We start from the raw sequence: 23,528 nt of genomic DNA, 5'->3' as shown, positions 1-23,528 counted from the left end.
TCAGTACACAGATGGAACATTATAGCTGAAGCGATACTACAAGCATGTGGATACTAAACAATACAAGAAAATAGAAGCAATTCAATAAGCCATAAGTGGTACATAATTAATTACTGAATAAGAGATTTTAAAAGGAGAAATCAGTGTGATCAGAATACAAAGCTAAGTACACTTGGAGACTTAACCTGAACATTAAAAATGAAATGAAATGGGGCTGTGTAGAAAAGCAGGGAGAATAAAGATTGAGACAACCATTCTTGAAGTGTGGCCCTGGGATCAGCAGTGTCAACATCATGTGGGAACTTGCTGGAACCACAAACCCACACTCTCAACCACTCTTGCTGAACCAGAAATCCAGGGTGGTCTTGTGATGTGGATTGGGTGACTCCTGAAATAATTCCAAGGCCTATTCACTTTGAGGACAATGGCCTCAGAAGTATTTCTAGTCTTGACTGCATACTAACATTACTCAGAGGGCTTTAAGACAGTTTGGTCTACCCACATTCCATACTGAAGCACCTTGCTAAAATGCCAGCTCCGTGTCAGGTATCGGCTTCCTGCACACTTAATGCACACTCGGGAAGGAAACTGGTAAATGGTTTAAGTACTTGGCTCCATAACACCTCTGTGGAGATGTCTGGATTGAGTGCCAGGTCCCTGATTTTCATCCTAATCCAACCCAGATGGTTGCAAACATTTGCAGAATGAGCCAGCAGATAAAAGATCTCTTTGCCTCTTAAATAAAATCAAAATACATAAATAAAAATGTAAAAAAATTTTTTGTTGAAAAAGGAAGAATAAAATTTGCTGATACCTAATGCCATAGATCCTGTTTCACTTTATAGATTGAGTTCAGTCATTTCCAAACTCTGCAAGTCATTGTAATGTAACTTGATGATCTCCTGAAGCACGGGATTTTGCCCCATCACAACCCCCGCCCGCCCCCCAGCTTCTGCATGGAGTATTCTCTAAAGAATAAAGCCACCTACAGGCCCATCCATCATCTCTCCATGATATTTTAATAGTTACATGCAAGTATTACTCAGGGGATACATTACAATTTGATAAATTAGTAATAAAAGTGTTCCTCAATAAGGGAGATAAATCTAGTACATAAGTAACAGAAATATTATTTAGAAACTATTTGAATTTTTTTCCAAAATATACTTCCACTTTCTTACACTGTTGAGCATCAAGTAGCACATAAGCATGAGAGATTGTTCAACTGTATTTCAAATTCTATGCTGACACATGTCATACATCAGACTCAGGTATTTAGTCTTACTCATTTACTTTTCTGTTTTTCCTTTAAGCATCACAGACATAAGCATTAATTGTACTGCATCACTAATTAAAGTGACGAACAGCTGGCCTGACTATTCCTGCCATTAGTATGGCTCTGCCCAAAAGGAATTTACTGCTTTCCTTTTCCAAAAGAACATATTTTTGCCTACTCGATCTATCCCCAACAAACTCTAAGAGTGAAATCAAATTTCAGGATTCTGGTGATTATACAGTAAAGCAGAATCATCCTCAAAGCTTAGGAAATGGAGTAATTTTTGTTTATTCATTTTCATATGAACAGGTCATTAGTGCAGAAGCTAGAGATGCATAAAATATAAAATAGATGGCAGCGTTGTAAATTAAGCTGATGAAAGATGCAAGAGTAGAAAGGAGGTAAATATATTTTTCAACAGTTAAACAAAATTTGCTGATGATTTTTACAAGAAGATTGTGAGACTTGAAGATTTTTTTAAAAAGTTGGTCGACTGAGTCAAGTGTATCCTCTATAAACAAGGGTTAATTAAAACCAAGCTGGGATTAACAGAAAAAAGCAAACTTAAAGCAAAAATTTTAAAAATATTTAATATAGTTGCTGGTACAATGCCTAAAACAAGTATAAATAATCATGTAAATTTAACAATATTAATTCGTAAACATGCACTGTTTCTATAGTATATGCATAATTCACATGCACGTCTATGTATCTGCACATAAATGGGTACTGTGCACACACATTCCAGCCTATCGATAGACAGCCGCTGTGCAGCATGGGAAGAGGTACATGCACAAACCCACGTACACTGAAGTTCAGTTACCTACTAGCTAACTGATTTTGAACAAGTTCTTTTTAACTTCCATAAATCTCATTTCAAACTTGCAAATACAATAGGAATTAACTTTCTCCTGAAGTAGCTTTTAAAAATAGACAAAATTAAGTATGTAACACACTGAAAGCAGACAAATGGTTTTAGCAAGGATAAGAAAATGGTGCAGTCAGTTTGGAAGGTTGACGGTTAGAAACAGTCTATCAAGCTTTGGCGACCACTGTTCATGAATGCGATCAGCCTATCCTGCTTATAGATTTATAAATGATATTTATTATATTTAAAAAACAAATGAATGAGATTGGAGGTATGTAAGCAGAGAAATGTGAGATCGGATAAACTAATTTCTCTTGTATTCATAATAAATAACAACATGCATTCAAGAAGCACTGTATTCAGCTCAAATCTCCTTTTTCAGATAAACAAAAATCACTGTGGAGTCTGTCGCCATTTAAGAAGTTTCCACTAGAGAAGCACACATTTCTTGCTGCACCGTATTCCAATGTGAGTCAGCAATTATTTGCTGAATGCTGAAGCAAAATATTGAATGCTGAAACAAAATACAATAGGCTATGTACAATTTCCTGACGTGATGATTGGATCAGAAGGCCAATAAGAAGATCCAGGCTTGTCTGGGTTAAGTTGCCAGTTTATTTAGGACAATTTTGTGTGTGCACACGTGTGTATGAACACAGAAACAACTAAAGAACATGAAACTGAGCCAAACGTACTAGTCCTATGAATACCTTCACCCTATGATAGAGAACTGGCACTTCATCAGGCAGGACCAGAGCCTAGAACTAGAAAGAAGTAAAAGATCAGAAAAAACTGTCAAGTCTAAACAAACTCTCCAGCTAAAATCTATGACAGAGGCATCCTAGTTACAGCAGTCATGTTGTGGAGCCAAAAGAGACAGGTACGCTACTGGGACAGTTGTCACCATAAATGAATATTTCTACTGCGTTGATTAGTCAGTAATTCTGAGTACAGATCTCCTATCTGTTTTGTTCACCACTGGCTTCCTGAATTCAGTGCCTGAACTAGTGCCTACTTAAATACTTGCGAAAATAATTACATAATCAGTGACGTGAACAAATGAGTGAAATTAACAAAAGTTTGATAGAATGCAATAGACACAGTTTTCTGTCACATATATACTACAGCTTTAACAGGTTCACACAGGTATACGATAGACACAGATATCCAAGGAAATGTGTGCAATTGTGCGGAGTCTGTAGCACCCAAGGAAAATACCTTTAGGAGTAATTTTCTTGTTCTATTTGCTTATAAGTTTTCCCAATTTATATGAAACAAAACTATGTAAAAACAAAAGCAACACAAGCTACATTAACATCTGATAAAATATGTAATGATATAAACTATTTCATCCAATTAATTTTCCTCAAAAACCACTAAGTAAGAGACATGGCAAAGAGCTGTTTTCTTTGCCAGAGCGTTTCTTTGAATGAAGAGTCCCCAATTCATCCTGAAGTATCTAATCTGGAAGTCCCCTGACACAAATTAACCAGCCATTACTGGGCACTTGAGTAAATGGCAATTTTGAGCCAATCACTCCATGTTCAGTGCATTTTCAGCCGTATGAAGCTGTGAGCAATCTCTCAATCAAATCAACAATCCCCTAGAGTGTGCGGTGGCTGAGGACGGAAAGAAGGAAGAGTTCAGGGTCTCTCTCCTCCAGCATTAAAGCAGAAAAGTGGTTCTCTGGGAAGCCAGAAAAATAAGAGAGCTAAAAACTTGAAGCTGTAAAAATACTGGCCACCTCTGTGTCCTATGAATAAGTAGCTTCTATTCAGGTAAAGCAGATAGAACGTGGTGTTAGAAGGAATGATATGGCCTTGTGCTTGCTCTGAGAACCAGCTTCCATTGGCTCTCCCTTGGAGTGAGGAGTTTCAGAAAACGCAGGGGGTTTCTCATGGGTACCAGAGCACCTCCATATTTCACAGGGCAGCACAGCTCTGGGAAAGGCAACAGCAAAAAATGACAACATGGAGGGACAAGGAAGAGATGACAACCAGACCCAGGCAGTGGATGAGGAAGGCAAAGTGGTGTACCAAGTTGAGTGACAGGCAGCCATGCAGTCCTCAGAAGTGCTGCACTCTCGGCCTGCGAGGCCATGAACTTCATGCCAGTCAAGGCTACTGCCAGTCCAGACCAGCAACTGCAAACCAGGCAGTGACTCTTGAGAAAAGGAGAACTGAGTGGGCTGGAAGAAAACGGATTCATTACAATGGATCAGAAAATAGAATGTGAAGTTTTACACAGTGAAAGTCAAAGAATGCCCAGAGGCAGCCTGAAGGCTGTGATACACATGGAAGGTGGAGAAGGAGAAAGAACCTCTTGGGGCAGGAACAAAATAGTTCAAGAAACAAAAATAGATGAGAAGCCTGGTCTTCTGAGGAGATGGAATTAACATCAAAGTGGCCTTGACCATGCTCCAATTCAAGTCCATATGAGAGACAGGTGGTAACAGTAAAACAAGTATCTGAGAAAGCTTGGAGGAAATATTAGCGACTATTTAATAGCATTTATCTAATACATGTATTTAATGTCAATGGCAGCAGTAAGGTAATAATAAAATCATGTTAAATGCTCAACAGTAATTTAACAATGATTGCAAACACATCTCCCCAAGCTGTTTCTTACGCATAGGAGATGCGCACATTCACGAATGACACTCATTTATAAACAGATGCATGCACAAAAATTCACGAATGACACTTAGACGCAATCAGTCACACACAATCACACAAGCTCATTCCCACGTAGTCACCCTCAGAGATGCTGTCACACAGCACACAGGCAGGCACACACACACACACACACACACACACATGTCCAATCAATGTCCTCCTTACCTGAGCTTCAAGTATGTCAACTTTTTCTTTGAGACTTTCAATTTTTTCATCTTGTTCTTTTAAATTATTTTTTAATCCTTCCATCTAAGAGTTAGAAACACGATTGGAAAAATCTTGTCAGTCCATAGAGAATAGTTACCGAAGTCAGAAAGCATACAACTTCCTGAGGTCACATGATGCTTAACAACTAAAAATATAAAATCCCGAAAGTATCATCCAGATGCAGCAGGTTACAGAAAGTAGAATGTCGCCCTGGCACCTGGGCTTTTAAGCACTCAGATGGCACAGGGAGATATTTTAAGCTTTGGATAAATAATTTTTCTGCTAAATCAAGCAAGAGTGTATCTCCCAGGTGAAAATGGGCATTGGTCATGCTCCATCATCATTGCAGCTTCATGGTCGCATCCTGCAGACACAGCTGCTGGCGTGCCCAGAGGAGAAGATCTTGTCAACCAACCACAAGACACAGTGAGCGTGCTTTTCCAAGAGGCTTTGCTCCCTGCAGAGAGCAGAAGGCATGAACTCTGAAATCAACTCTGACATTAGTAGCTTTGCCTTCCTTTGAACTACTCTGGATCGCAGCTTCTTAGCTGCTGAGTGTGGGGTGCTGCGCACTCTCTTCTCCAGGTCCCTGCTGACTCTCAAATCTCACCATTTGATTCCCTGGACCTTTGGAGAAATCATACCCAAGCAAGTGCAAATGCTATGTTTATGCTGGGAAATTTACTGGAAATAGCTGGGAAGAGTTCTTTGGGAAATAAATATGAGTAAAAAGCAATAAGAGGAGGCTGGGTTTAATCTAAAGTATGCCCGCAAACAGATCAATACAAATTTTGAGGTAGATCTTTAGTACTCATTCAGTATTCATCTAGTTGGGTGCTATCACAATTACCTCTGCTTTCTTGGCTGCCAGGATGTTCCTGGAAAAGAAAAGCTGGGATATACACTACCTAAAACACCTCTAAATGAACTTCCTGCTGATAATGTCATGAACATGGTTCATTCCGACCTACAAAATCTTCCAAAGAAACACACACATTTTCTGACTGAGAATATTCTACAAAAACATTGAAATGTCTAATAAAAGCATTTAAGGACAGTTTTGCAAACAGTCTTTGCCAAGAACAGGTATTGGCATCACAGACAAGAGAGGGCACTAAAAAGTAGGGTATTTTGCATGGGAAGCAAAAAGGATATCTCAGTGAGGAGACATGTTTTGTTGCTTTGAAAATCCCGCCAAGGCACTTGTACTTAACCTTCATGGTATAAGCACACCATTGACCAGAAAAATGCACTTGATCAATCTGACCTCTTGGATGATGCTCCGCAGGTTCTGATGCTGGGAGTGAATCACAAATTGCAGGTGAGAAATTTGCTCCTGCAGAACAGAAATCTCCACCTGAAGATCCTGGCAACTGAGAACACAAGGGAAAAGGGAGAGAGGAAGATGGCTCCTGGTGCCTCTTCTTGCTTTTTCTTTATGCCTGTGATGCCAGGCCTTCCTCATACACCCAGCAGTACTGAGCATCAGGTAGGTGGTTTCCCAAGCCCCATATGCCATACAGACCTTTGAAGATAAGCAGCTAAGAATTAGCCTCTCTTTTGCATATATACGAACTTGAATGACAATATCAACTCATGTCAAATCTCCCTTCGAACTATCTGTGACTTCCTCCAATAGATAACCGAATCAGATTGGACTGATTGGGGTGAAACTCTTACATGTCTAAATTACCTTGTCTACAAACATTCACAGGCCCGGAATCCATCAAATTTCAGATATCCCAGTCATTAAGATGCTTACATGGCACAACACAGCACTAGGGCTCCACACCCAGAGCTGTTCCTGACTCCAGCTTTCTGCTAGCAGAGAATTTGCAAGGCAATAGTAATGGTGCAAATAATTGGGCTCCTACCACCCAATCTGAGACCTGAACTGAGCGCTCAGCTCCCACCTTCAGCTACAGCCCAGCCCATAGCATCATGAGTGTTTGATAGAGTGAGCCAGAGGATGGTGGCTCTCTAATCCCACCCCCAATCACACGTGGAGAGTGAGGTCAGAATACACAAGAAGGAATGGAGACTTTTCATCAGTTTTCAATGGTATGTTTTTATATGTTGTAACTGCCTGTGTTTGTCTTTTTAATTTTTGCTTTACTTCCTATATTTGACAATTCTACCTTTTGTCACGATGTTAGATTCTTCAAATCCCAAGTAACATTTTGAATCCACATCAACCATTGTGCAAGGACGAGGCAGTTTAAACATTGCTGCTATTTTTTTTAATCAATGGGCATGTATTACTTTTGTAATAGAAGAGTAATTAAGAACCAAAACCAATACACACCGAAAATTATCCAATAAAAAGTAGATTAACGTTTGGGGAAACATCTGTATTAAAACAAAAACTCCATGTGGATCAGTTCAGTTGAGTCATAGAAGGTTACAGAGAGGAAGAGGCAGGAGTGCTACAAGTGGATAAGACATGGGATCTAGGACAATAGAGAAAAACAAATAAGCGCCCTGAGAAGCAAAAGAGCAGGCCTAAAATGATGAGAGAACGAGTGCCCAAATAAAGTGTGTGTGTCCTAAAAACATGTCCTGTGACATCCGATCACAAAAATGGAGTCACTTTGGTTCAGGCCTGTATAAGTCTGTTCACCTGCTCTTTAATGATTTTGTACAAAATGCTTTGCCCACTTCCTGCTCTTTGGGTCGAAGCACAAGATGTAACATCCCTACCAATAACTCTCGGTGTCATGAATTGATACTGTAAGATTTACTTCACCCATTGTTCTCATGGCTGCCCAACTCACCTGGTTCTCACAGCTGCATGACTCACTGTTTCTATAAAAACCCATGAAACCCTCACCTCGGGTTCACTCTGAAGGAAAACAGAGCTGAGCCCACCTGGTTGGTCTGCTTACCTGCCTCCTCAATAAACTTCACAGCTTCGCAGAATTGTCTGGGCTACACTTCTTTTAAAGATTTATTTTATTTTTATTGGAAAGTCAGATATACAGAGAGCAGGAGAGATGGAGAGGAATATCTTCTATTTGTTGATTCACTCCCCAAGTGGCCGCAGCGGTCAGAGCTGCGCTAATCTGAAGCCAGGAGTCCTGAGTTTCCTCTGGGTTACCTCTCAGTGTCTTTAGATCTTGGTATCACAACTACTTCTAGATTACTATGGATTCGTGTAGCATGCTGTTTATAGAAATGAAAATTCCAAAAGAAACAGAAAGAACGAGATATTGAGATTAAAAGAAAAAAGCTGAAAGTAAAAGTAGCTACTGAAACTGTGTCACATACCTAGAGATTCTACTTCTGGAACATGACACATTTTCCAGACATTGGTAATATGAAATATCCCACACGGGATTCCCAATTAAGAGAGGAAGGCAATAATGTTAGTGGAATCTTACAGCTTATTTTGAGCTATGAAAAATCCTGCTCCCGTATAGAGGGATGCTGATTGTGTGGTATGAAGGTAAAATGTTTCCCTGAATCCCCCTTAAGGCTGAACAGCACTGATTACAGCAAATGGATTAACCAAGGGCCCCACCTTTAGCAGGCATTTGGCACAGCCTCCAAGTTGCATCCCCCATCAGGGGGCTTCATGTAAGCCCTGGGGACTCCGCTCACGCAACTGTCTGCCAACGTGTGCTCTGGGATGATGGCTCAAGTACTGGGTTCCTGCCACTCACAGGAGAGACCCGCACTGACTTCCAGGCACAGACTTGCCTGAACTCTAATTCAGAGGCACATTGTACAAACTAGTAGTTCTACTGAATGGAAAAGATGCTCTATGTAAGAAACAAAAGTAACCCAAAGATTTAATTAGAATTAGAAGTAGGTGTGATACCAAGATCTAAGGGCACTTTCTGCAGCTTTTCCTTCGTTCTCTACAGACAGTACAGTATTACAAAACTATCCTAGCAGTCTGGGACCATAGGCAGTTCATATGGGAGATTTTATAAATTAATAATTATTGGTGCCTCAGTATGTCTCAAAAATGTATGAGCAACCGCAAGGGTCAGCTCATTTCTGCACGAGGTCTTTTGTGGTGAGAAATGCATGAGCACGAAGCAAACAGAAGGCGCAGCACGTAAGATGTGAGCACAGATTCAACAAGGGAAGACAGTGAAGTGCATGGAGGAGACCAGAAGGCTCAGAAAGAGGGATATTTAAGTATATAATATTGCATAAATGACAGGAAGAATTTCCCCATTCTAAGCATGTGAGAGTTTCCTAGAAACTAGAAAATAACTGTCCTAGACGTCCAAAGTACAATCTTGAAATAGGCTTGACTTTTAACTTTATAAGATTAATACGAAGATACAATGACTATGCTGAGCTTAGAATGCAAAAAGAGAACAAAAATTTCATAAAATGTGATATAAATTATTAAACAGAAACATAAGAGTAATTTAGTATACATAATACTTGATGCACCGTAGTAATTTTCCTAATAGCAGCTGAGTTGTCAAGCAACTATGGTGATTTTGATACATCTACTTCTGCCTGCTGCATACAAAGGACTGAGGCTCCTTAGAAAGCATCAGTATTTGTAGGTAAGTCCAAAGAACTAAGCATGTTTTCCATAAATCTTCTTTCCATCTCTACAGAACCAAGGAGTCCACAGAATTCCACTGGCAGGTCAACCCTTTTAACACCACTGTGGAAGAGACTCATTAACAAAGACAGACTCATTGGGGGCAGGGAGACCTCTCCAGCAGCTCCATCAGGTGCCACCCTTTAGGATTAATCTTTCCACACTTCCCCCCAGATCTCATGAATCCTGCTCCTCAGTGGATGGAAAGGGGAAGCCCAGTACTGAAAATCCCTTCTGAGTTTGCCTTCATGCCTTTTCTTGGAGGGTTAGGAGGGTGGATGTCACAACCTTCTGCCAGAGTACCAATGGAAAGGAAAGATGCCAGGATTTTCTTTGAACTTAGAAGATAGATGTTCAAACCTTTTAGTGCACGCAGCACCGGAATTGAGTTGCAGTAGCTTGTTTTCCAAGGACAGTTTTCTTTCCAGTAGTGTTCTTTTTTCCTAAAGGGAGAAAAAGAAGATGGGTTTTTTAGCGTGTGTGTGTGTGTGTGTGTACATGTGTGCTTTTGGCAAAGCATTCTTGCAAGCTGTTGTAAAAGATGCTTCTTGTAATGTGAGCAACAAAGCTTGACCTGAAGAGCTAATTTCTTGAAAGTGGTTACCACCCATGTCGTGGGAGTCTACTCAGACATGTCTCAGGGTACTTGACAAGCAGCTCAGTGAGAAGTTAAGAGCAGTTGTCCTCACTCCATTATAGGAATTTAGAACTTTGGTTGGCTGATGCAACTTGTCAAGTCAGAGACTCAGGGGAGGAGATAGAACAAAAAGGAAGAAACTGATTGGAGAAGATATTTTGAAACTACTTACAACACTGCTTCAAATCACCTGCTGCTATATTTGTATGGGTGATATACAAAGCAATGTTTTATGTTCTCATCAGAATATAGACTAATCTACTTTGGAAATGTTAACCAAGGTTTTAACTTCTCTGGATCTTATCATATTCAGGAAAAATTAACCAGAAACTTAGAAAAACAGTGTACAATAAGTCACATAAAATATTTTATACCGTATCAGTTCATTATTTGATTATCTAACCCAAGAACGTTAATGTTTTCAGGGACTTTCCCTGTGATAGATTGTATTATTTACTTAAAGCTCAGACTCTCTGATGTTATATGTTAATTTGTGGATTTCTATCTGGTAGAGAGATAATCCTGTAAATTATAATTGAATTGCCTAGGAAATATTAAGCAACTTATCATCTAATCTAGTCATTCTATCCTAGATTCCTTTGGCAACCTAGACAGAGCCTGTTTCTAAAAATATTTTATTGAATCTAACCTTATTGCCTTACCAGTTTCCTCAACACATTGTGTAAATAAAAATCCTACATGTACTCATTCTATATTCGTGTTAATCGTGCTTCTAACTTTCTGAACATCCCTGATTAGGGGTGTTATTGTGTATAATGAAGTGCTGTGACAGTCAGAGATAACATACATGAAAGGTGTCCCTGGTTCCATGGCACATACTTGGCCCTTAATATATAGGAAGCCTTTTACCTTTGTGTTCTGTTACCATTTGAAATTATACTCTCTCAACTATCTTGTTGCATTCTTGCAACATAGAAGTTGTCTCAAGTCAGTCCATGCTGTATTCAAATTATTTCTGAAGGATCACAGACATAGCTCACAGGCTTATGATGATGCTGCGGGTTTCAAAGAAACACATCGAAGGTAATGTATTTCAGTGTACAGGATGAGGGGAAATAGTGTTTAACAATGTTTTTGCTAACATAATTGCTCTTGATTAATGGATTTTCCTAACCAGGAGTCCAGGAGATCAGGATCTGGATTAGTGATGGGCTTGGACTTGATATGTGTCTCCTCTTTTGCAACCCAGGAAATCATTACATCACCTCATGCTTCTCGGACAGTGTCTTCCAAAAAAAGAGGGCAGCTCGCAACCCCACACAGCAGACAGCCTACTGCAGCCAGGCATGCCTCCAGAGAGCTTGAGATTTCCTGCCCCCTAATGGCCACAGTGGGAGCCAATTTAGCCCATGAGCAAGTGAGAAAAACCCAGCTGGGAGAAGACAGTGGCACGGCGAAAAGCAGAGGCTGGACGATTAGAGAATGGTTTCTCATTCGTGCCATGGCCATTTATACAAAGGGGAAGAACTAAGTGGTTTTAAAGTGCCTTCAAGTTCTAAAACAGTAGTAATGACTCTAGAAACAAATACAATGCAATGGAATTGCACTGCCAGCAAAAGTAACATATGCCATATTAAAACACTCTTATTGGGCATCCGTGCTGCCTTTCCACAGTGTGTGGAATTCATTCTCACTGCATTCATGATTACGGCGCGACAGATGGGGAAGGTTTTAAGTAATGTGTTCATTACCAGACCTCATATCACTAATGGCTCTTCACTGGAGCAGGGCCTTACCCCAGGGAGGAGCAAGGGCAGCCTTCTCCTGGGGCACCCACAGCCATGGCCGTGGGTGCTCATTGTCTATTTCCACTTCCTTTTGGAACACACGCCTTTTTTTCTTTTTTCATATTATTTTCCACGATACAGTTTTATAGATCTAAAGATACCTCCCCTCCCTTCCTTCCCATTCTCACCTCACCGCTTCCTCCAATATTATTACACTAATATAGTCCTTCAGTACAAATCCAACAGTCTGCTATTTAAGTGTGTCATAGCATTGTAGGTACAAGCAATGCTAGAAAATCTAGCATCTTCTTGTCAAAGTATATTTAACAGTTTTTTAAATCCTACCACTTGCAACAAAATGGTCCCAACTGGAGACCAGTATGCTCCGTGAAATAAGCCAATTCTAAAAGGACAAATAGCATAACACTCTCTGATATAAAGCGACCTTCATGCAAAATACATGATAAATACATACATAGATAGACATGAGTATATATATATATATTCTCCCAGAGGTACTGCACGGTGGAGACTAGGGAAATGAAGATGCATTGCAGAACGCATCTCTATTCTCAAGTGAATGGAACTCTTTCTTTTTCCCACTTTAAAGCAAAGGCTCGGTGCTCCCCCCCTCATCTGATATGCACTGCCCCCACCTCGGGAAATTTTTCTCTAATGTCTCTTCTTAGAACTTCCTCCGACCAAGAAGATAGTGCCATACTTTGATTCTTACAGCTGTATTCGTGAACATCTGCTAATTCCTGTTCTAAATATAAAATCTTTCAACAAAACATACTATTTATAAAAAATCTTGCACATTGCTCCTCCACCGCATTGCATTAATTCCACCTTCCAGAGATGCCCAGAGCAAGTCACAGGGCATGTTGCTGCTGGCCCTGCTGAACGAGGAGCGTCCACTCCTGTTGTCACAGAGGTCCTGCTGACAGGCCAAGTTGTGGGCCAATACTAAGGCAGAAGCTAGGCCACAAGGTCTCCTAATGTGCTACTAGTGTCTAAGCCGCTGAATTTTGTCCTGGCATATAAAAAAAGATATAGGAGGTCTTTTGAGGCCCACTGACTTCATCTCCACATTAACATTGGGCTATGCATGGCTGGCATTGTGGGGTGACAGGAGGACCCCTGCTTGAGATGCTGGCTTTCCATGTAGGCGTGGCCCATGTACCAGCTGCTTCCCGTTCAACTCAGCTCCCTGTTAATGACCTGGGAAAAACAGTGGAAGATGATACAAACATTTGGGCCCTGGACATCTGTGTGGGAGACCCGAGTAAAGTCCTTGCTTCAACCTGACCCAGCAGATGGAAGAGCTCTCTCTCTCTCTCTCTCTCTCTCTCTCTCTCTCTCTCTCTTTCCCCCTCTCTTTGTAACCTTTTCAAAATGAAAGAATCTTTGAAAAATAATAATAATAAAAAAAAACATCACTCTGCCTGCTCTATCTTCAAATGCATACAGAGCCTCCACTCCCCGTTAGGGGAAGCATGTGGTGGAGGCTCAAACACCTGCTGAGAAATGACCACCTCAACAATCCCCAGAATTCCAAGGTGCATTCATGTGGAACAGATCCCCAGGGGAACTAGAAATAGAAACCATCTTCCACAGTTCTTAAGGAGCTGGTGTTGTTTGATTAGTTTTCAAGCACTGGGAGGCAGCTAGTGTTACTGGATTTGAGATAGAGTGATCACAAATCTAAGTTTAAATTTCAAGCTGCTTAATCAAGTTGTTTAGTTAAACAGAGCTGTTTCTAAAACTGTTTTCCTTTCTAAGTGCAAGCATTCTTTCTGCTATCTTTATTAAACTATGTGTCACAGAATAAAGTATTCTATTACCACCAAATAGTCAATAAAATATTATTTTGTCCCAAACAGCATAATTATAAACTGGCATATCTGGATAATCCAATTAAGTAAGGACATTGTACCTCATTTATTCCACCTAACGAGCATTGTCCCACCACCTGGTACAGATATAACTATGCTCTTGTCATGAGATCCAGTTAAGTTTGAGCTTAAAGTCTTGAGATCTCCTCAAAAGAACTCCATATTGATGAAAAACCCAACCAAATTCATAGAAATAAAAACACTGAAATCTTGGGTAATATTTTAATACTACTTAAGGTTCCTTTTTCTTAAGATATTTGAATACCACTGACATACAGGGAATCTGACATGACATTTCAGAATTGACATGAGACAGACAGAATCAGAAAACAAATTAAGGCTGAGAAGAGCAGAGGCAAATCAGAATTAATACAATAATATGAGAAGAAAAATGTGTTGGGCACTTTTTCCTAGTTGTCAACACCTATATTCATATCTACCAGAATTCAGAGTTGCAAATTTTCCATTTGTTTTGTTCTTAAAATATAATGGTTCTCTTTAAAATTCTAAATAAGGCTTGCAAAATTAAATTTATGTGTCTGCCTTTTGTTTGTGTTTGGTTTGTCAGGCTTTTAAAGAAACACAGTGGGAAACTTCTTATAATTTTTGTTCTATTTTTGCTCTTGTGCAAGCTCCAATTGCTCTAGGCTCTTTTTAATGGGAAAAGCCTCTCTGGGTGCAGCTGCAAGCTTTCACAAATCCAAAGTGAATCTGGGTGGCTAGGCATGGATGGGACACTAGCTCAAAATGTTAACGACTTGCAGGGTCCTCTGTACTTCTATTCCTCGTGGGAGAACTTGGTGATCTTTTTCATAATTTCCATTCACAGCTTCACACGTTTCCTGTCTGATACACAGAGTTAACCAAATAGAGAAAGCGACAGCAAATGATGTGACTACACACCCTTGCCGAGAACTAAATTGATAACCATAATGCAGCTCATGTTTAGTGTGTCAGGGCAGAAACTAATGCTACTGGATACTTGCTAACACCGAGTATTGCAAGAAATTCTTCCACTTGATATCATCTCACTTCGTGTAAGGTCGTATTTACTTCAATGGTGTTTTTGTTCATTCTCCATCTATCCCTGTCTGGAAGAAATGGTCTTATCTCCCCAGGGACTGACCTTTTCCATTCTCTGTACAAGGCTCTCCAGTTCCGTGATCTGACTCTGCTTTTCTTCCAACTTTTCAGCAATTTGATTCACATTTTCAACATGTTGCTTTAACTTCTGTTCTTTTTCAAGCTTGTTAACCTTTGATCAGAAAAGCAGTTATCAGACTCTTATTTTTATTAAGCTTACATACATAATTTTCTTCTAGAAATTTCTAATTAGCCCCCCAAATTGAAAATTCACACTGATTCAGAAAATTACTTCTTTGGTGGTAGTTTTCCTCAACATACATCTGTTGTACTCTGCGAATTTAAATTAGTAGGAAATTGATAATATGTAATCATTATTTCTATAATGTTCACATTTGTCACCACAAAATATACATACTGAATTGGCATAAGAAAAAGAGATGCTAGTTTAAGACAATATTTTTTCACTTTTTTCTCAATTATCTAGAAAGAAAGGTTTAGATGTTCACTATAAATGTTTTATTTTTAATCAGAAAATGTCATAAGAGCATAATAATTATCACTATGAGTCATGACGTTACTCCATAACCTACAGCAGGAGTTGTGCTGAAATATCATAGAAGTGCATTGTCCATCTGGCAGTCCATCAACCACACTGGGCAGGTTTCAACTGACACTCAGCTGACATGCACACACATAGCTGCATGTCAATTTAACCGAAATCAAGGTCTCATTAAAAAATTAGAATGTCTGACTTCCCTTGAAAACACCATGTGGTCATTCCTGCCAGGCCACTTCAGCCTGGAGCTGAGCCTCTTTCATAGTAACAGGTGCGTATTGTCTCCGTGGACACAGCACCACACACAGTGCAGCTGTCAGCTGTATCCACCAGTCACTTCATGGATTCAGGATTCATCTGCACCTGGCACACAGGTGAGTCTGTGACCAGCATCATGGGAGCCCAAGGCATGACAGGTGTCAGCTTTAGGCAGTGGCTTTCTTACTGTGGTCCACCAGGGACCTTCCCAAGGCCTGAGCTGCCAGAAACCCAGCAGCCCCACCAAGAAGGCATTTGCCTGGCAACTGTTTAGTCTTGTGAGTTTCACCACACACATGCACACACGCATATGCACACACAGTACTTCTTTCTCATCTTGTCCCACAACAGGAAGAAGCCTCAAAAACTTCCATTGCACAGTAGGATGACTCCTGACAACCTCAATGTGCTGGGTATTTCTCCACAGAAAATAAAAATTAGAATGTAAGTTATGGATGTTTGTACCATGAAGAAATTTATAGAGATAATATATTCACCCTGAATGGACATTACATAAAGCACATATGTAGGAAAATGCCCCATAGTGCCCTATAAACATATATATATACACACACACACACACACACACATATATATATATATAATTTTTACATATCAGAGAAAATAAATATTCTAAGGAAAATTGTGCCTGGATTTCAGTTTTTTTGGATCAATATGAATTTATGGTTTTTTTTTTTAATTTGTGAAACAGATTCCCCCATTTACTGGGTCATGCTTCAAATAATTGTTCCAGTCAGGACCAAGTAGAGGCAAGGGTTGGGAGCCAGGAACTCAATCCAGACTTCCCACCTCACTGGCACAAACCCAACCAGTGGAAGCCCCACTGCTGCCTCCCAAGGTCTGCAGAGACAGAAAACTGGGATCAGGAATGGGAGGCAGGAATCAGACCCAGGCCCCTCAAGATGGGATGAGGAAGTCTTAACATCTCAAATTCTAGGTCAAACACACCCCTTTCACACAGATTCATCTCTTAACTTATTTTCCTGTGAACATCTGGATGCACCCTCATACGCTTTTCAACATTGTCTTAGACCTAATACCGCAACTTCTGATTTCAAAAAATGTATATACATGAATGTATACACATTTTATATTCATTATTTATATGTAAACACATGACAATGTAAAACTAGACAATTTTTAAATATATATTCACATACATATTTTATTGATTATTTAATTTTAAGAATGTATTCTAGAACTAAAAAAAAAAGAAGGAACCCATAGGACCAGCTCTGTCAATCCAGAAAGAGAAAATTAGGCCAGAAAGGCAGAAGAACTCAAACTGGATCCATTTGGTCAAAGGCCTGTGGCAGCCTGTGCCCCGTGGGAACTGCGTGAGAACAGTGACACGGGAGCTCGGTGGCATGTGGTGCTGGGCTGTCGGTGAGGGGAAGCACCCCGGCCTGTCCTCGGACCCGTCTTGTCACCTGCCCATTGCTTGCCTCACATCCATCTCCGTGTCCAGGAGATAGGCTGCCAGGTCCCTACCTGCAGTGAGTGTTGATCGTCCTCATGCTTTCTTCTTGCACCTTCAACTTTTGTTTGGTAGTTTTCAAATAACCTCTGGGCTACATTCCTCAGGGCTGCTGCGCCTGCCTCTCTGGAAGCTTCCAGCTAGGAAACAAAATCAACCTTCAAAGAATGCCTCTGAGCCCCACAGCTTGCCCACTTACATGCCAGCCTTTTATTATTGATGCCCACAAAAGTACTGCAAGATGTGTCTTCTCGAAGGAGAATTGACATGAGGTAGGAGCCTTAGAGGCAGCAAAATATAAATGTCAGAAGCCCTTCAAGAGTAGAATGTAAAGAAATCATCAAGGATGGCTACGAAGGTTTGCCTTTCAGGAAATCAATTGCACGTAATGTAAACCCAAAAAGGAAGATGTAAAGAATGCAGTAATAGACTAATCCAATTTATGACGTTTGCGATTAGTATTTATTAAATAAATAGGTTTTCAAAATCTGTTGTGATCAGAATGGGTCATATGAGATCTACCCTTTTAACCAATGTGTAAGTGTATCAGTGTACACTTGTAGGCTATACACACACAGTGTTGAGCCACGGATCTCTGGGACATAATCTTCTAGCATAACCAAAACCTGTGTGGGATTACTTCAATGATGTGAGCAGTCTCCAAAACAAACAGAAAAAAATCTGACATTTACATTGTGAGACATAAACATGCTTTTCCACATACATGCCAATTCATGTGTGGGATGTTTCTCTGTCTCTGCAGATTCACCAGTGTCCACAAACCATGCTTTTACCACCAAGGCTCGCAACACAAAGTGTGCAATTTCACCCAGTAGTCATACCTTGAGTTTTAATACTTCATTCTCTTTGTTCATTTCCAAAAGCTGCACATCCTTTCTTTTCACCTTTTCCCTGAGTAAGTCCAAACTGCAGCCAGTGAGGTCCACTTCTGAGTCAGAGCCATTCTGAATGCTTCCCTCGTGCTGAAACGGACAAACATGCAAATCGCAAAGCTCACTGTGTCTGCCTGCGACACATTTGCACAGCAATAACGATCACACACTCTCACAAATACCAAACCAAACTAGTCAGCACAAACAAGTCTTTGGAATGTCAAATCCCAGTGGAGAACACAGTGAAAGTAGTTGGGCTCTGTATTTGCTTGAATACATACAGATTCTTGTATTAAAAGAGAAAGAACTATCTCATTTATAACTCCTAGTTCCCAACATGCTGTTAAAATGTTCTAAGAAGTAAATAATATTCACAAGACAAGGTTTTTTACAGAAAAATTCTAAGTTACATAAATGCAATTGTTCATATTGCATTACAGACTCGTAGCTACCATAAGGCCTAGTAGATACAATATACCCTAGCCAGTGCTAATGATATTTCTCCACAATCACTGAATATTGCATTTCTCATCCAGGATATCAGAACTGAAAATCACTGGCCATATAATTCTATGTACTTGAGTTCACTAAAATAAAAATTCAAGTATAAATTTCACTTGGGGGTCTGGTACAATAGCCTAGTGGCTTATTCTTTGCCTTGCATCCTCCAGGATCCCATATGGGCCTCAGCTTGTATCCCAAATGCTCCACTTCCCACCCAGCTCCCTGCTTGTGACCTGGGAGAGCAGTCGAGGATGGCCCAAAGCCTTGGGACTCTGCACCCACGTGGGAGACACAGAAGAAGCTCCTGGCTCCTGGCTATGGATCGGCTTAGTTCTGGCCACTGTGGCCATTTGGGGAGTGAATCAGAGGACAGAAGATCTTTCTATTATCTTCTCTCTGTATATCTGCCTTTCCAATAAAAACAAACAAATCTTTTAAATAAATAAATAACAAATAAATAAACTTTACCTAGAATATCAGAATTGTGGAGATGAAAAGTACATTAGAAATCATCTAATTTAACCATCCATTTTACAGAAAAAATAATTGAGGATCATTGCCCAAGGTTAGGCGGCTTGTGGGAGATCTAACATCCCTGCCTGCGTATTGTTCATCTGCACTTTTCTGTCTTTCAGTTTATCTCCTGGTAGAGAAATCATGATGGAAAATACATGCCCTGCAATTACAATAACAGCCTGTACTTGGATAAAGCACCTATCACGTGCTAGGTTATAAACAAGAGTGGTCACCACAATTTGTATGGATGAAGAGTTTAAAGATGACAGAATTCAATAAGACTCAAGTTATATCTTAAATTAACTGCCAGAAATAGAATGAGAATCCAAGTGATCCACTTTAGTCCTCGCCCCTGCAATAGCCTGACTGCATTTATAGGTACAGCAAATAAAAGGAACACACCGCCTGTAGGTAGCGTTCTGCCTTGCCATAACTTCGCCATGAATTCATTGTGTATGGTTCAAACCCCCTGTGAACACTGTTTCTCTCCACTGACAGAGTAAGTTTCTAACTTGCTAAAGGTTTCTCATTGAAGGGAAATTATTGGCTGTGGTTCATCATGACAAAAATCCTAGAAGAGGCCTTCTAGAACTTTCCTACGAAGTTGGTGATAGGTCTGGTTTGAAATGCACATTCTGAGCCAGGTTTCTGGAGTGGAGTGTCAAATTGCTCTTCTAACAGGTCTCTGCTGACACTGAGGCTGATGCTCCTGTGTGGCAGCCACACCTCGAAGGGAACAAGACCCCAGGTTCTGAGCATGGCATCTCTATCAGGCTGGGTGAGCTCTGCTGTGGTGTGAGGTTGGGATGAAGCCAGGCCTCAAGTCAGGACTCGCTTCATTCCTCCTTTTCAGCTTTTTTTTTCTTAAAGATCTATTTTTTTATTTGAAAGGGACAGACTGCCAGAGAGAGGAAAGGAGACAAAGAGATATTTCACCTATCAGTTCACTCCTCAAATGCCTGCAACAGCCAGGAGTCAATCAGCAACAAGCCAGGAGACATGAATTCCCTCCGGGAATCCTGTGTGGGTGACAGGAGTCAAGTTATTTGAATCTTCATTTGCTGTAACCCACGTGCATTAGCAGAAAGCTTGTCGGAAGGTGAAACAGCTGGGACTGCATGCAAGTGCTCCACCAGGGATGCAGGAGCCCCCGGGAGTGGCATGCCAACCCTAGGCCACCATGCCAGCTCCTTGTCCCACTTTTCTTTCGACACCTGCGTGGTTATCTCCTCCAAGTCATAACTTTACATAGCATCCATAAAATACCCAAAATACCTGCCCAGTAACATAAACTTGGCAGTAGTGACCTTCACTCTCACGTCCAAACTCCTGTGTCCAGACACTCATTTATTGAAAGACTAACACATAATTTTAAATAGCGCAAACTGAGCGTTTAACTTTTTTCCATCATCCCCACACATAACCTTCTCCCACTATTTGATGGCTCTTAAGTTGAGAAATACAGGAAACTGGTTGTGTTAACTGGTAGTGGAGGATGCACAGGGAACACTAAGTCTATGCTTTGATGTACTCTGACCTTGCACACAGCAGATCGCACTTAAGACTTACACTAGGCTTACATGAAGATGAACTTGGCATAACCTAGACAAGTCAAAATGCTGATGGCTAGACCTTAGGTCTATGAGGGTGTTCCAGAAAGTTCATGGAAAATGAAATAAGAAGTAAAATTTATTTTGGTGCAAACTAAATTTGCAATCCATGCACCTGAGTGGTCCGCCAAAGATCTGTGGAAACACATAACTATGAAAAAAGGATATATGCATCTCAAAATTGTTTTACACCAAAGTGAAATATTCATTACAACAAATAAATTGTTTTGCACAAAAATAAAACCTTTTAAGTTTCCCTTTCCATGATCATTTTGAAATGTCCTTGTTAAAGCCCACGTGACACGAACAGCTTATGCCTTTATCTTTCTTTGGGATGTATTCTGGCTGGGCCAATATCTTCCCACACACTTTAGATAAGTAATCACAATTTAAAATATTCAGGCAAGATCTTAACCAATCTGATCCTCTGAATTATTTTTGTGGTAAAACATTTCATGAATATAATTGTTGACATCTTGATTGGTGCAAAATAATTTCCAGTTCATTGTTTAGGACTCTCAAAAATAATAATTTCCAAAAAGTGACTTAAATGACGTTTATATGGTTTTGTGCAAATTTTCTTAAAGAACACAAGTAGAATGGTGATAAATCTATTACCTTTGCATTTGGTTTGTGGTTCGTACTATTAGGTCCTACTTCCTCTTTAAACATTTGATTCCGAATCTTTTCCAGTGTAGTCCGAATCTATAGGAAGAAATCACTTGTTTCAAATACATTTAGTACCAAATGCTATTTGTCTCTCTACTAAATAAAAGTACTTGATTTGTCTGGAAACTAGTACATATATTCTGATGTCAGATATAAATAACTGCAATAAAATCAATATGCATTTAGACTGATATTGTTTAGATTACTAAAAATAAACCTTTGATCTTTATAATCCTTTAAAGAAAACCTTAAAATATAATCACTTAACAGAATAGAACATTACAAGATAATCATCATTGAGTAATTAGAACATAATGCAACATATTTAGCCCTATTTTGTCCATATAGTAATTTAGTAGTAATTTACTGTTTAGTAATTACCATAAAACAATTACTATTTAGTAATCACTACAAAATAATTACAATCTAGCAATTACTACAAAATAATTGCTAACTAGTAATTACCACAAAATAATTGCTATTAAATACTACACAATAATTAGTAAGAGGAGAGCATAAAAATTTATGCATGAAATATATGCTCCATGTCTTGGTGACCTATGGAAAAGCACTCTGGAATGATTTAATTAATCGCCGTAAACAAGTTATGAACTATGGATGTCAGAATTTATCCTTGTGTTCTAACAGTCAGTGTGATGAAAATACATACTTTCAGCGTTCCTTATCATCTTGGATTCTCATAGGACTTCAGACTTTTAAGGAAGTAACATAGCAGCGTGCAGTCCTTGGCAATAGTTCCCCTGAGTTGTAACAAGGGGCAAGGATGCAGGAGGCACCTGCTCAGCAGGAAACACGAACATCCACTTGAGAACACAGCATCAGCCCTCATGGAACGTTCAGGGAACATCGTAAAAGAGTAAGGAAGGCCAGGCTGACCAGTGTGGCACAAACAAGTGCTGTTTGCTGTTTGGGACCCTCTTTCCTATCACTCAGTTTCAGTGAGGGAAGATCATTTCATTCTAGGTGCGAAACATGCTCATACCCTCAAGAGGCATGACTAACCTGTTTACATCTCAGCTACCAATTTGCCCTTGATCAAAGGAGTGTTCTGCCGTGAAGACGACCAAATATACCAATTGGTTCCAGAATTCATCTGCTTTAAAATGTAATTGAGAAGCAAAAAGGGGAAACGAGAGAATCTCTTCCTTCTGTTGGTTCACTCCCCGAAAAACCCACACGAGCTGGAGCTAACCAGGCCCAAACCAGGAGCCAGGAGCTCCACCTGGGTCTCCCACATGGCTGGGTAGGGAACCACGTGCATGGGCCATCATCTGCTGCCTTAGCAGGAAGCAAGCCAGCTAGCAGAGCTGGGATTCAAACTAGGCACTCGTGCCTGGGGGACAGGTGTCCCAAGTAGTGGTTTAACTCATTATATACTTTCTACAGTTTATCTTAGCTATTCACACCCTGGCGCCAGCATGTTGGAGCAGCCTGCAGTGCTGGTATTCCCTGCAAGCTCTAATTGTGTCTCGGCTGCTTCACTTTCGATTCAGCTCCCTGGTATTGGCCGTGGGCCCCTGTACCTACCTACCCTGGAGACCCAGAGAAAGCTCCTTGCTCTCAGTTTCAGACTAGCCCAGCTCTGGCAATTACGATTATTTGGGGAGTGAACCAGCATATGGAAGATCGATCTCTCTCTCTCTCTCTCTCTCTCTCTCTCTCCTTCTCCCTCCCTCTCTCTGTAACTCTTTAAACTAAATAAATCTTTTAAGAATCAACCTTGTGGACCCAGCCTGGTAGCCTTGTAGCTAAAGTCCTTGCTTTGCACACACCAGGATCCCATATGGGTGCCAGTTTATATCCAGGTTGCCCCACTTCCCATCCAGCTCCCTGCTTGTGGCTTAGGAAAGCAGTTAAGGACTGCCCAAAGTTTTGGGAGGCTGCACCCGTGTGGGAGACCTGTAGGAAGCTCCTGGCTCCTGTCTTTGGATCAGCTGAGTTCCAGCTGACATGACCACTTGGGGAGTGAATCAGCAGACAGAAGATCTTCTCTGTCTCTCCTCCTCTCTCTCTCTCTCTCTCCATATATATATATATATAT

The 23,528-nt window shown here is 40.4% G+C and overlaps 1 protein-coding gene across 1 annotated transcript in view; it reads right to left on the bottom strand.

Moving 5' to 3' along the window:
- The window catches only part of CCDC68 (coiled-coil domain containing 68), a 39,140-nt gene that overhangs the window by 5,685 nt on the left and 9,927 nt on the right, over nucleotides 1-23,528 (bottom strand). The window contains exons 3-9 of the mRNA XM_058676835.1: nucleotides 21,416-21,502; nucleotides 18,117-18,257; nucleotides 17,289-17,414; nucleotides 15,003-15,131; nucleotides 9,957-10,039; nucleotides 6,294-6,399; nucleotides 4,985-5,068 (exon numbers count right to left, since the gene is read on the bottom strand). Coding sequence (XP_058532818.1) covers nucleotides 4,985-5,068; nucleotides 6,294-6,399; nucleotides 9,957-10,039; nucleotides 15,003-15,131; nucleotides 17,289-17,414; nucleotides 18,117-18,257; nucleotides 21,416-21,502 — 756 coding nt within the window. The remainder of the gene's footprint in view (nucleotides 1-4,984; nucleotides 5,069-6,293; nucleotides 6,400-9,956; nucleotides 10,040-15,002; nucleotides 15,132-17,288; nucleotides 17,415-18,116; nucleotides 18,258-21,415; nucleotides 21,503-23,528) is intronic.

Source organism: Ochotona princeps, chromosome 18, assembly GCF_030435755.1.
Source record: "Ochotona princeps isolate mOchPri1 chromosome 18, mOchPri1.hap1, whole genome shotgun sequence".
Classification (NCBI taxonomy): domain Eukaryota; kingdom Metazoa; phylum Chordata; class Mammalia; order Lagomorpha; family Ochotonidae; genus Ochotona; species Ochotona princeps.
This window is presented reverse-complemented; position numbering and strand designations above follow the sequence as displayed.